Genomic DNA, 13483 nt, shown 5'->3' on the forward strand with positions numbered 1-13483 from the left:
GTTTCTGATAAAGACTGCAAGTGTTCGGGAAGGGACAGACAGCTTTAAAACTGTTTTTTATTGGGTTTAGTGGGAAAATAGGGGCACCAGCTCCTGGCGTTCAGTTCTCTCATAGCCAGCACCTTAAAGTAAATGTGCCAATTTCGCCATGGTCAGTGGTTTATAACGTCTGGGTCTGGAGCTGGTGGCCCCAGTATCTCACCTCACTAAAAGCAACTTTGATTGATTGAATTTGTTGAATATACTTATGAAATATTTATGAATTATGAAATATTGCTACCTGTACTGTCCTCCGTTGATCTGAAGAAAATTGTTAATATAGATTGCAAAAATAGACAGCATTACTGATGTTTGGGTCACATGTTGTGGTGAACTGTGATGATTATATTATAAACTGCTGATGATCACCAATTTAGAGGTCATTGAGCAATGAGGAAGGCACAAAATGAATCTTCTTTTTTCTTGTACTAAAATTATTAAATTGCCTTTTATTAGTTTTGATGCCTGTCTTAAAGATTCTACTTCAAGGCCTCTCGGCCAGTCTAAAAAAAACCTGGAAAAAAAACTTCCCTTTACAAAATGAAACCGGATTTAATGTTGATTCAGATTTAGGGAAAACCCATGGGCCGAGAAATTGGCCTTCTTAGCGCCTCCCATTATCACCTCTGGGGGGGGGGGGGCAATATCGGGGCGCTAACTGGGTTCCGACTGGGCATGATGATAACATCGATTATGGCGGGCAGTTTATGGCGGTACGGCGTTGCGCCCAGATTTCCTTCACTTGGAGATTGTGACGCCATCGGTGTGCGCATCACCCCGGGCAAAAACACCAGCAGCTGCAGGAGGCATCCACCGGGAGAGGCCGGCCGCTTCAGGGGCGATGCTTAAAGGTGAGATGGCCGAGGTAAGTACCAAAAAAAATGTACCTTCTCTCTTTCAGGTTTTTATCCGGTCTCCTTTGCTCGCGATTGATCAGCCCGGCACTCTGCTTCAGTGCAATAGGCTGATCAGGCGGGATCGCGGGTGCCATCGGGGAGAAAGTATGTTTTTTTTCTGCAGAGCCTGCAGCGATGGCCTTTCCCTTTAAGGGAGGGAAAGAACCTTTCAACGCGGCAGCACTGCACGGCCCAGTGTGTAACGCTGCTCCGCTCACCGCCCCGCCTGCTGACGATTGCTCTCCAGGAAGGACAAATGCTCCATTTCCTTCCTGGAGCGCAACCGCCAAATTTGTTAAAAGTAGAAAAAGATTAGCACCCCAAATGGAGTGCTCCCGAATTTCTCCCCCATTGTTATACTTTCAAGTTTGATCAGGTATTGATGTCTGTTACTGATATCTTAACAGGTAGGATGAATAGCAGGATATGAATCCATAGTGGGGCTGAACAAAGGTTTTGTCCTTTTGGCCTCACTATGCTACAACCCTAGGAGGAGGACGCTCCAGTATGGACCCACGATCTCCAAGCTTTGCTCTCAGTTTTTTAATGCACCCAGTCCCAATCAAACAGTAAGACTTCGAGATCTCAATAGCTTTCACAATGGTGGGAAGAACCCCCTAAACTGAGCCACATTGTTATAAAGAAAACAAGGGAGCGAAATTGCCCCATTTTTGGAGGCCAGTTAGCGCTTCTGAAACACACATTTTGTCCGTGGGGGTCGGGGGGGGTGGGGGGGTGCTACCTGCTCCCGGGAAATTGCCCGGGAGTTTGCAGCGTGCCTGATGGTGGCACCCTGTGCCGCCGCACAAGTGCCGATGACATCATTGCTGTGCGCGGCAACCCCTACCGTGAAGTGGTCGACATCCGCTCGCGGGGCGGGACTTAAAGGGGAGGTCAGCAATGTCCCACGCCGCCATCTTAACTGGTTTGCCAATTCTCGGGTCAGCTCCAGTATGATTCCGAGCATGCAGCCCGGCTTGCCGTTCTGGGCGGAGGCCATCAGAGGTCTTGCAGAGTGCACAGCGGCCCTTCCCTTTAAGCGAATGGGAGGGGCGTTGAAGCGCTGCAGTCCTCGCCCCAGTAGCATCCCAGGACCCGCCCCTAAAGGAAGTGGAGTGCGCGAGATTGTGCTCTACTTCCTTTGAGGGGCGGTAAGCCCAATTCAGCGGCGGGGGTGCAGGAAATCCCGGCCCCAGCATGTTACCGCCCCAATCGGGGTGCAGGGCAATTTTACCCCCCCAAGTGTCCATTAAAAAAATTAACGTCTGCTAATTGTTCAAGCCTTTTGATAGAGAAAGAGGCCTGCATTTTCCTCACTCCTAACCTTTGACCTTTTGGGCCCACGGATAGTTCAGTCCTCGAGCTGGCAGGGGTGCTGCGTTTGCCTGCTTGATTTTTATAGTGTGATGTTGGTGGGAGGTGTGCTGCTGTCTTCATGCTGGAAACAAACTGTAATCCTGTGTATAGTATGTCAATAGCAAAGCATGTGTATACCATAGCATGTCTGTCAAAATTCTATTCAATGCTAAGACATGGTCCATTGTTTTATGGGATATCTTTGTAGAAGTCTGCTTTCTGGGGGAACTGGGTGGCACTGTGGCTTGGACACTGACCTTTCACCTCTGGATTCTGAGTTCAAATCCAGCCGAGACTGATGGAATAAAAGTCTGCTGTCTGTAAAGGCCCAATGTGAATCTTAACACTAATTGGCAATCACAGTTTGAGAGGCCAAATGAAGCTTATTGTGGGAAATAGAAACCATGGTGCAATTGGGCTCTTCTGAGGTTGAAGACTAAGGCATTTCTGGTGGCAAAGTGGAGTGAAACTCGTCTCTGCTTCTAAATGTGCTATACCTGACCTGGGAATGCTTGACGGTGACACTCCTCATCTCGATGAGCATTAAAAAAATAATCTGCTTTGCTACCCTATAACACACTTTTGTCAAGCAGGCGGATACAGGATTAGATCAGAATATCACAGAAAGTCATTCAAGTTGGAGCCTGAAGTGTTACTGCTTTCTTATCTTTTGGTTTGCTATTACAGGAAGTTTATTGGATTTCCTTAAAGGGGAGATGGGCAAGTACCTGAGGCTTCCACAGCTGGTTGATATGGCTGCTCAGGTTAGTGCTAACTTATTACTAATACAAAAAACAATGTATGGTTTTTAAAGATCCTGTAGATCCTCATGGATAGATTTGTTTAATGCACTATACTAGTAAAGCATGATTATCTATTGATAAGCATCTCCCACAGTAGACCTCAATACATTGGGTTCACTATACCCAGAATAACATCCACCCTACACAATAAAGAACAGCATTTGGTTTCAGCAGCTCTGACTCAGCTGCTGTTATTGGAGCAAGGAAAGAAAACTATTAATGTGACCATGGTTTTTTTCCTGAATTTGCACGGCAATGTTAAGTAGAAAACTTTGCCATAAAACTTACTGTGATTTGCTATTGTGATTGTGTTTTTTTATGTTTGAAACTTCATTGTGTTTGGTTAATCTGGCAGATACTGTCAGTTAAATATAATGGATACAGATGTCAAGACATGGTTTAAGGGCAAATTATTTCATAAAGTAGAAGACTTTGGCTTCGGACTGCATCTCATTTGTTTAATTCACAAGACTTTTAAGCATTTGATCCCACTGAGCTCCTGATCTTGAAAAAAGGTGGTTAGTTTTACAGAGAATGCATTCCTATGGATACAAAGAGTGGTTTCAAAGATAGTTTATGACCTTGACCATAAGTGATTTGTGAAAGCAATATTCTTTTCTTTTCTCAAAGAAAAATGTATACATTTATTTTATTTTGTACTGTTACCTCGTGCTCTGGGCTGGTGGAACCATTTATTGGAAAATATAAATCTGGGCAAGACGGGCATCTTTTAATACAATTGAGGATGTAAAAATGTCTCAAATGGTGCGACAGAATCTAGATGAGCAATAAAAGTCATTTGGACACGTAAGCAGCTGTATGTAGAATGCTGACTGGTTATCTCCAAGCACAGCTGAGTGTTGAATAGCTTTCCAGAGGGAGGGATCAATTCTGAGTTCAGATCGGAAAAAATATACAGCCAGAGGGATGCTTGATGCTTTTTAAATATCGGATAAACCATTTCATAAATGACCTGGCTTTCTACTCTGTAAATGGAGTTGGATCATTCGAAAGAGAATGATCTCCAGTTGCTCCTTGGCGTGAATTGAAAAATATGTGACAAACAGATGTGTGTTCATTGTTTTCTGTAAGCGGTTACTGTTTCTAGCTTTTAGATTGGTGGCAGGATGATACTGTTGAAGCTCGTGGAATGAGGCAGGAACTGTGGCCTTCCTGGTCTGTGTGACTCGCAGACTTTACCCACTAATCTATTGCGGCGAGCTTCTAAATGTCATTTTTCTGAGATAAATGGACTTGGGTCACTTTGTGATTTCACAGTATAAAAGCTGCCCTTAGCTTCACTAATAGACACTAATAGAGGCGGAGGCATCATATTTATCTGGTAACTTTCCATTCAGAGGTGGGCACTGAGATGCAGAGTCCTGCTCCATTTATTGTTTCACCCACAGCCTGTAAGTGCTAAATGCTGTCATATACTGTAGAGTTACTGCTGTTATGATGAGGCTGAGCTGCACCTGTATAAGGATGATAGCAATAATTTTTGTGGAAATAGATAAGCAGCAGGTCAGTTAGACCATAATTTTTTGCTGTGCACTCGATGCAAGTGGTATTTATTCGCCGGCAAATTATTCTAAATCTACCTTCTCCCCCGAGGCTGGAAATATTTTATATGTTTGCCAAAAAGGTATGCTACTTTCCAATTTCTGACTCATCCCAAATATATACGAGAATGTCTTTTCTTCCTCCTTCCACATTAATTACTTGTTAGTTGCTCTATTTGTCTTGTTGCTGTCCATGAATGGTCGACTAAATCGGAGATGTACACGGCAATTAGATACATATTGAAATTATTGTTTGTTAAGCTTCATACTATGAGCTGCATGTAATGTGTTTACAAACACGTTATAAATTCTTGGCCCCCAAAAATTCAATGCCATTTTTCTTTTTGCACATAGTCGCAGAGATTTTGCATCAGACTTTTCACATATCTTTGTCCATGTCCCCAGTGAGGGAGGGACATTTGGGTTTGCTTGTTTCATGTTTCAGAACACACACCGCAGACGCCACATTTCTAGGACACCAGGATGCAAACAAAATTAGATTCTCCTCCATTTGCATGTGTTGAATTCAATGCTGTGTTGCTTCTGATTTTTACAGATCTCAGCTGGCATGGCGTATGTAGAAAGGATGAATTATGTTCACAGAGACTTACGGGCAGCTAACATTCTCGTGGGTGAGAGCCTCGTGTGTAAGGTTGCCGACTTTGGCCTGGCTCGATTGATTGAAGACAATGAATACACAGCCCGGCAAGGTTAGTGTTGGATGATTTAAAAACCAATACAACTGACTACAAATGTTGGTGTATTTGAAATATCCTGTTAAGATCAAGTACTTAAAAAAAAAAACATTTCTCCATCGTTCATAGTCTCAGAAGATTATGGATGTATGCAGCGTAAGTGTTGTAGGGTTTGAGATTCATGTTTTGGGACAGTCATATTCCATGTCCTGAGTTTAAAAAAAATATTCTTAAGAACCTCAAAAGCATTGACATCGCACTTGGGTCCAGGAATTTATAATAATGCGTGATGTTCCATTGATTTTAGCTCCCAGTCCAGTAAAATCATCCTCAACTAAATCAATGTGAATTTTCCATTGCTCAAACCTGCCTCTCTGACAGATATTCCCAATTTATTGCTTGTAATCGGCAGTTTGAATCTTTGGAGCCACCCACTAAGAACTTGATTGAAACTACAAAGTAATCTTGTGTATAAGCGTGGAGATAGGAAACAGAAGAAATAGGAGCAGGAGTAGGCCATTTGGCCCCTCGAGCCTGCTCTGAAACGTTCACTCACTCCACCAGTCTGGACTAGATTCAAACTCTGACCCCGGAGATGAAGGGCATAAACCAGTCTTGTCCCATATTGTTTTCTTTCTCTTGCCTTATTCCTCAGTTCCTTCCTCAGATCAGGTCAGTTAATATACCAGATGAAAAAGCCGATTTTTAAAATTCCCATTCACCTCAAGGCTGCAGCAGGACTAAACTGATAAAATCGCACATTGCACATTGCACAATTTCATCTTGTTCCAATGATCTGATTTTATCAAGATTTCACTGTGTATCATCAAATGAATTATTAAACATCTGTGGATTCTAGTATTTCATATTAGCCCAACTAATCTCTCTTTCAAAATAAAATAGCAGATGGTACAGTAGTGATTGCTGGAGAAATGAAATAGTACTGTGTGAAACAACATAACCAAAAACAAAATGCTGGTTTTTATTAAGGGAAATCAATAATTTATACGTAATATATATTGAGAGTCTGGGTAGTGCATTGTAGAATCTTTTCTTCTCCCGCAACCTTGGTGATGTATTGCACTTTAGACATTGGCCCTTCACCCTGATTTCTTAATACAAAATCTGTATATCCAACCAGTAAATTTAAACAGAGCAAATGACAGCCTCCAAAATGGCCTCACCGTTTTAAATATGTAGCTGCAGTTCTCTCTCTTGCTACATGCAGTTAACCCCGTAGGTGCTCAAACAGGGCAAATCAATGAAAAGGAAACATAGTGCAAATCAGACTGAGTTAGCTGGTTTCCAGGCCCAGTTTGGCAGGTCTTGGGGGCTGTGGCATGGACATCTCTGAGCTCGAAGATTGTGGGTGCAAACCCTGATCCAGTGCTTGAGCACATCAATTAGGCTTTGTCTTTTCTCGTCTTCTGTTCCCTTTGGGGAGCAGTGTGACGTAGCGGACAGAATCGCAGGCTGATTAACTGTCTGACTGGCCACATTAACGCTCCTTCATGGCCGTAACCTTCTTTATATCAGCCGATAGGTGGTTAGTCCTATATGGTGGGAAGGACTTATGGGCTCCCACAACCAATACAACCCACCGGATGCAAGTATCCCGCTGGTTGTCAACCCAGAATTCAAAGCCAACGTTCTGACTCCACTCACCAAAGACTGTCTGGAGTGGGAATCGAGCCCTGAACGTTTTGGCCCAGAGACTGCACCAAAGGCTCACTCCACAAATTGGACTAACACTCCAGTGTAATAGTCAAGAGTACAGAATTGTCAAAGCTGCCACCCTTTGGAATAGATGCTTGTTCTGGTGCTTTGGGTGGATGTTAAATATCTTATCAAAAATACATGTGCGTGCCCAATAATTTTCTTTATTCACTTGTTTTTATGTGATCCAGGTGCCAAATTCCCTATCAAATGGACAGCTCCTGAAGCTGCACTATATGGGCGTTTTACCATCAAATCAGACGTGTGGTCATTTGGAATTCTAATGACTGAATTAGCTACAAAGGGCAGAGTGCCATATCCAGGTAAATCCCAAATTACAAAATGGTTTCCTTGTTAGTTGCATATTAAACTGTTCTGAAAGCAGCAGGCTCTCCTGAAATCAATATTTAACATACTTATACAGTCTCTGCCGCTTATAGTTGGCACATTGGTCTTGACGCGATGTGCCCGCTCTATATGGTGGACGGTAAGTAACCAAAATATACTTTTTAAAAATCAGGAAATCTCACTTACCAAATGCCTCTCCTAATTGTTAGCAGTTGCACCCAGAATCTCATCACAAAGGTAACTGCACTTTCACAAGGTGCGAACAACTGATTGAAACTGCTCGAAGACCTGATTTTGCTTGAAATGAACACAGCCTTTTAAATTGTTCAGTACAGGGTAAGCATTCATTGAACTGCCCGAAATAGTCGCCACGCTTAATATGTTATAAGCGGCACCTTTGTAATTAGCCGCTATGGCAATGGCAAATGGTTAGCACTATTTGCTCGATATGGCAGTCACGGAGCTGTAATTGGACTCGGAGTCCCCGAGCTCAGGATCATCCCAAGTTCCCAGTCTTGATCGCTATATGGGTGACCCCCTGCTGGAGTGCATTTGTGTGGATTTTGGACGTAAACTGGAGCGGATCCACTCCGATGTCCCTCCGTGATTGCATATCCTGCTCAATAAATAATGACAACTTGGGCATGGTACTGGAGACCAAGTCATCGCCCATGCAGCCATACTATTAAAAAAAATATAAAACTTATATTTATATAGCGCCTTTCACGACCACCGGATGTCTCAAAGCACTTTACGGCCAATGAAGTACTTTTGAAGTGTAGTCACTATTGTAATGTGGGAAACGCGGCAGACAATTTGCGCACAGCAAGCTCACACAAACATCAATATGATAATGACCAGATAAACTGATTTTTTTATGTTGATTGAGGGATAAATATTGACAAGGACACCGGGGATAACTCCCCTGCTCATCTTCGAAATTGTGCCATGGGATCTTTTGCATCCACCTGAAAGGGCAGACGAGGCCTTATCCGAAAGACAGCACCTCCGACAACGTAGCACTCCCTCAGTACTACATTGGAGTGTCAGCCTGAGGTGATACTCCTACCAACGTGCCATGCCAATGACTTCAGGAGAGATTAAAAAAAAAGTTTTAGTTGCAATTTAAAATGTATACCTATGAATGTACGAAAATGATGGACAGGAAAAGACCAGCTAATCCTTCAGGCTTGCCCTGGGCAGTCACGATGACCTAAGCATCATGAGTCACAACACCCCCGCCCACCAGCACTTATGTCACATAGCAATGATTTATAGGCAAAGCCACTGCTCTGCAATATTCATTCTGATTTGGTTGGCATGTGAACTGCACGTAAACTGAAGAACAGTTGCTCTAAATTAATTGCTGCAAACTATGTATTTTGACATCAGTCAGTGGCTTTCAATTCCAGTCCATTTTTACTGCTTGCTACTGGCTTCAACATATTGTTCACGGCATCACAAATATGTTTACCAGCAATACATCTGAAGAAGTAGCCTCTTCATTTTAAAATGAGTGCCTTAAAAGGTAATGCCTGTGTGTGTGTTTGCACACTCGTTCATGCTGTTCAGGTGATGACTTAGGCTGGTCATAGATAGCATGATTCAGGCCAAGATGTTTCCCAACAGCAAGAACACCCAGGTCACACCCAAACTGCTCATACTCTGACAACAGAATCTGACCTCTCCCATCTACCATTCTTCTCACATTTTTAATTTGCAAAAATTCTTGTGAATCGGGAATGTGGTTTACAAAAGACTAGCTGTACAGTCGGTGAGGTGAGTAAAGAACTCGGGTTCTGCAAATATGTACATTTTGTGATACCTTTGTTTTATTTAAAATGGTTGTGGAAAGGTTGGGCTGCATTTCAACCTTTAGGGCACAACTGACTCACTCACTGCTCCTAAATTCTCAGTAATGGCTGGTGCCTTATGCGTACCTTCTGTTGGTGCCCAGTCTGTACTCTAGTTAGCTCTGTATTTGGGTTGGCCTGAATTTTGCTGTGTTTAATGATGGTGAACTGTCAGCATTCGCCATCATTACCCCTCTGAAACTAACTTAGCGCATGCACAGCTAAATGCAGAGATCCTGAAGTTGCAGTCATTCATTCACTGCTCTGCTATAGGCTGCATAGTGCCCCCCCCCACCCCCGCTCCCATAGCCAGCAATCAGTGGAACTGACGAAAACTTAAGCTTTTCGACGTTAATATCGCTTTTAAACACCGCATTAAATGTTAAACCTAATCGGTGTAACTAGCGTTTTAACAGCTTATTGACTGCTAAACAATCGTTCTGGCCCTGATAACCTAAATTTATATTTGTAGAATGCCAAATTTCTCCATTATGATTAAAAAGAAATACTAGCTACCTTCACCCCATGTGTATGCCCAATCTCCATTTTGCTCTCTGTAACATTTTTAAAAAGTGCGGATAATCGGTGCTTTTCATATCCTGGTTTGCTGCCTGTGAGAATTCTTCAATGTGATTGGCTGCTTAGACAGCTTGATGACATCACTGCTGCTCTTCGCTGGAGTTCCTCTTTTGACAGAGCCACCATCAACCTCACGTTGAGGAAGGTAAAGCTCTCGCCACAGAGATCACGAGATCTCTGTGGGCAGCTTTTTTCGAGGTCAGCAGCGATCGCCGTCGCTTCAGCGCTGACCGCAAATTACAGCACAATGTCAGAGCTCCCTGCTAACTACTTCATCCATGAAATGTCCTGTAACACAGCTGACTGAAAGTAACTCTTATGCTTAAATGCATTAAATAAATGAAAAGCATGGTTATTGCTCAGGGGCTAATGCAAGTGTTACTTATTCGCCAGGGTTTTTAATATTACAGCTGCAAAACTGTACTTCTGAATTTCCAATTTATGAAAAAAGAATTTTGCTCTATCACAGCTCTCAGGACATCTGAAAGTAACAGCAATCACTGTTATTTGGGTGAGCACAGCAAGCAATTAGCGTACTGCTGAATTTATGTACCTGGTTAACTATAAGTGGTCCCAACCTACTTCTCCATTCATTGTTTGGAATCTGAACTTTACTTCTTGACCTTGGAGGTGGTCTGAGTAGTGAAGCAGGTGATTCACATCAATTTGGCATAAACCTCTGATGGACATCTTCTGTTTATTTTATGCACGTAACAAAAACTATGCACTTTGATGGGCTGGTTATTTAATAGTGTGCACTGAACTGAATCTGGCCAGTCATTACATATAAACCCTGGGAGACTGCAATCAGTTCAAATAAATCACCACGATTCAAGCTGAGTGCAGTTTGTATTAAAGATCGGGGGGGGCGGTGTGGGGGGGTGGGGGAGTTGTGGTATAGTGGATCATTATCGCTGCTTTGAATGAATTCTAGAACACTGCCAGAGCCTGGAGCTGACACTCCAGTGCAGTGCGGAGGAAGTGCTGCACTGTTGGAGGTACAGTCTTTCGGATGGGACGTTAAACCGAAGCTCCGTTTGGTCTTTCAGGGGGGATGTAAAAGATCCCATGGCACTATTTTGAAGAAGAGCAGAGAAGTTATCCCCGGTGTCCTGGCCAATATTTATCCCTCGACCAACATGACAAAACAGATTGGTTAAAATCGCATTGCTGTATGTGGGAATTTGTTGTGCTCAAATTGGCTGCTGTGTTTCCTCCATTAGAACAGTGATTATATATCAAAACTATTTCATTGGCTGTAAAGCGCTTTGGAATGTCCTGCGGTTGTGAAAGGCGCTATACAAATGCAAGTCTTTCTTTCTTTGTTCAATGCAAGTTCATGTAACTGTTGTTCTTCCCTCTAAGAAGGAATATTTTGCAACGGCAGTTTGCTTGACTATTCACCTCTTATTCGTGTCAATTTGTTTTGATTGACAGGAATGGTAAATCGGGAGGTGTTGGATCAGGTGGAGCGTGGTTATCGGATGCCATGCCCGCCTGAATGTCCCGAGTCCCTTCATGAGCTCATGATTCAGTGTTGGAAGAAGGAGCCAGAAGAAAGGCCGACCTTCGAGTATTTGCAGTCCTTCCTCGAAGATTACTTTACTTCCACAGAACCTCAGTATCAGCCCGGAGAAAACCTATAGGCCCAGCCAAACCTATAGCACCAGAGACATTGTGCAGCTTTACAATGCAGAAATTCACTAAGCCTAGCTGCACGCAGCCCTTGAATCTGCTTAATAACTGGAATTCCTGTGCATTGTGCACTAAATCATTTTTGCATATTGTTCCACAGATTGTATAGATAATGTTGTTTATGAGGCACTATAGGTATTTAATTTGCATTTCATCACCTTTTGATCGGTTAGATTCTGACTAAAGAGGTAATGAAGAATTACATTGTGCAAGCAAACCAAAACAGCAAATAAGGAATTCTCCATAATTACTCTTCAATCCGGCCTAGAGTCTATTGACTGCCCCTTCTACAGTTAAACAACAAAAACAAATCTAGAATGGCGTGAGTCTTACTTTGCAGAAGTTTTTTTTTTAATTGAGCTTTGTAGTTTGGGAAAATATAATCACCTTACCTAGGCTTAAAACACACCAGAAATATCTCTTGTGCATGTGGTGCTCGGCTAGTTCATCTTGAAAAATAATGTATTTATCTACAATTTACTAAACTGGAAATCACAACAACATTCAGATATTTTGCACATTTCCTTTTCATTAATTGGTGGAACAACTTGCCTTTGTTACCGTCTAATATTATTTATATTTTAATCCATTTTATATGAATCACAGAAAATTGATTCTAATCCATATGGTGGTAAAACCTGAACATTTCAGTGTTTTGTGTCTCCCCTGTAGTACTTTGATGTGTATATAATGCTTATTTTGATGAGAGGAACTGAAACACTGGTTAAGTTGCCATCTTTTATGACTTGATATAGCAATAATGTGAACAAGCAAGAGAAAGAGAAATGTGTTGCTTTTCTGAAGAAAACAAAAGTGGGTTGCTTAGTTTGCTGAGGTAGTATTACTCTTGTTGGTTAATAGGTGTAACAGTAAGGCATACACCACAGTTTCACTTTTATAGTCTTGTACTAACTCAGCCTCATTGCATGAGTTCTCCTCAGGACTTCCCTCTGGTGGTCATAATGAATATAAAATGAACAGTTCTATTTTCCAGACAGAATTACTGAGGTGCCAAACACGAATACTTATTCCAGATACACAATTGATGTCGCTGTACATATGAGATATTTACAGAGTGCTATGATGAGATATGTTTCACAAACAAACAATCCAGCTTCAGTAATTTTTTTGCTAATTTTAATGCCAAATTTGTAAAAGTATGGCCATTGAAATTATGTTGTGTGAATATTAAATGTATGCATTTATATGAAATTTCTTTACCTGCTGTTTATTGGAGATGTTAACCCATTTATTTTAAACTGGTTACCACTGTTAAAATAGGAGCGGAATTTCATATGAATCTATATTCAGCAAATATTTGCACAGTGGGATTTCAAGGCCTTACATTTTAAGATGATAAAAATATATTTCCACAGACTGCAGTATAGGTTCTCTCTGTTGCACATTATAGCAGAGTTGTATATTAGTGGATTTTCCCCCATTTCCTGCAAAATGTTCTAAAACGTGCTTGATGAAGTGATGAGGATTGTTTTTTGCTTGTGATTATGAGGCTCTTGGATGAGTAATGACAGTTTATTTTTATGACTATCTACTCATTGCTGTTAGAACAGGCTAGCTTGGGGTGAGGGGGTCGGGGCGGGGGGGGGGGGGGGAATGAAGGAATAAGTCAGTGTTGCGTTTGGGTACAAAAGATGCATTGGACTGCATTATATAAACAAAGATCTGTTGTAATGCAATAATGTAGACACCAGTCTCATTGATGGCTCTTTAAGCAATCTCCTTTAATGTATGTGATACTTGCTGTATCATGGCATTCATAAAGTTGCAACTACAGAGTTATGACACTATCGGATGCTGTGATGACCTAGAAAAACATACGAGGTCCTAGAGTGACCCAACAAAAATACTCAACATTGTTCCTGTCCAAACTGCTTGATTCCAGTTCACTCTTGTTACATTAGTTTCTGAATTACTCGATAC

General features: G+C 42.0%; 1 protein-coding gene across 2 annotated transcripts in view; it reads left to right on the top strand.

The window, feature by feature from the left end:
* LOC139277587 (proto-oncogene tyrosine-protein kinase Src) overlaps positions 1-13126 on the top strand; it is a 178249-nt gene extending 165123 nt beyond the window's left edge. For both annotated transcript variants that reach the window (XM_070896262.1, XM_070896263.1), the window contains 4 exons: positions 2979-3055; positions 5213-5366; positions 7259-7390; positions 11285-13126. In XM_070896262.1, coding sequence (XP_070752363.1) covers positions 2979-3055; positions 5213-5366; positions 7259-7390; positions 11285-11493 — 572 coding nt within the window. In that variant the 3' untranslated portion in view covers positions 11494-13126. The remainder of the gene's footprint in view (positions 1-2978; positions 3056-5212; positions 5367-7258; positions 7391-11284) is intronic.
* The last annotated feature ends 357 nt before the right edge of the window (positions 13127-13483 follow it).

The sequence above is a fragment of the Pristiophorus japonicus genome, chromosome 12 (genome assembly GCF_044704955.1).
Source record: "Pristiophorus japonicus isolate sPriJap1 chromosome 12, sPriJap1.hap1, whole genome shotgun sequence".
NCBI classification, from domain to species: Eukaryota; Metazoa; Chordata; class Chondrichthyes; family Pristiophoridae; genus Pristiophorus; species Pristiophorus japonicus.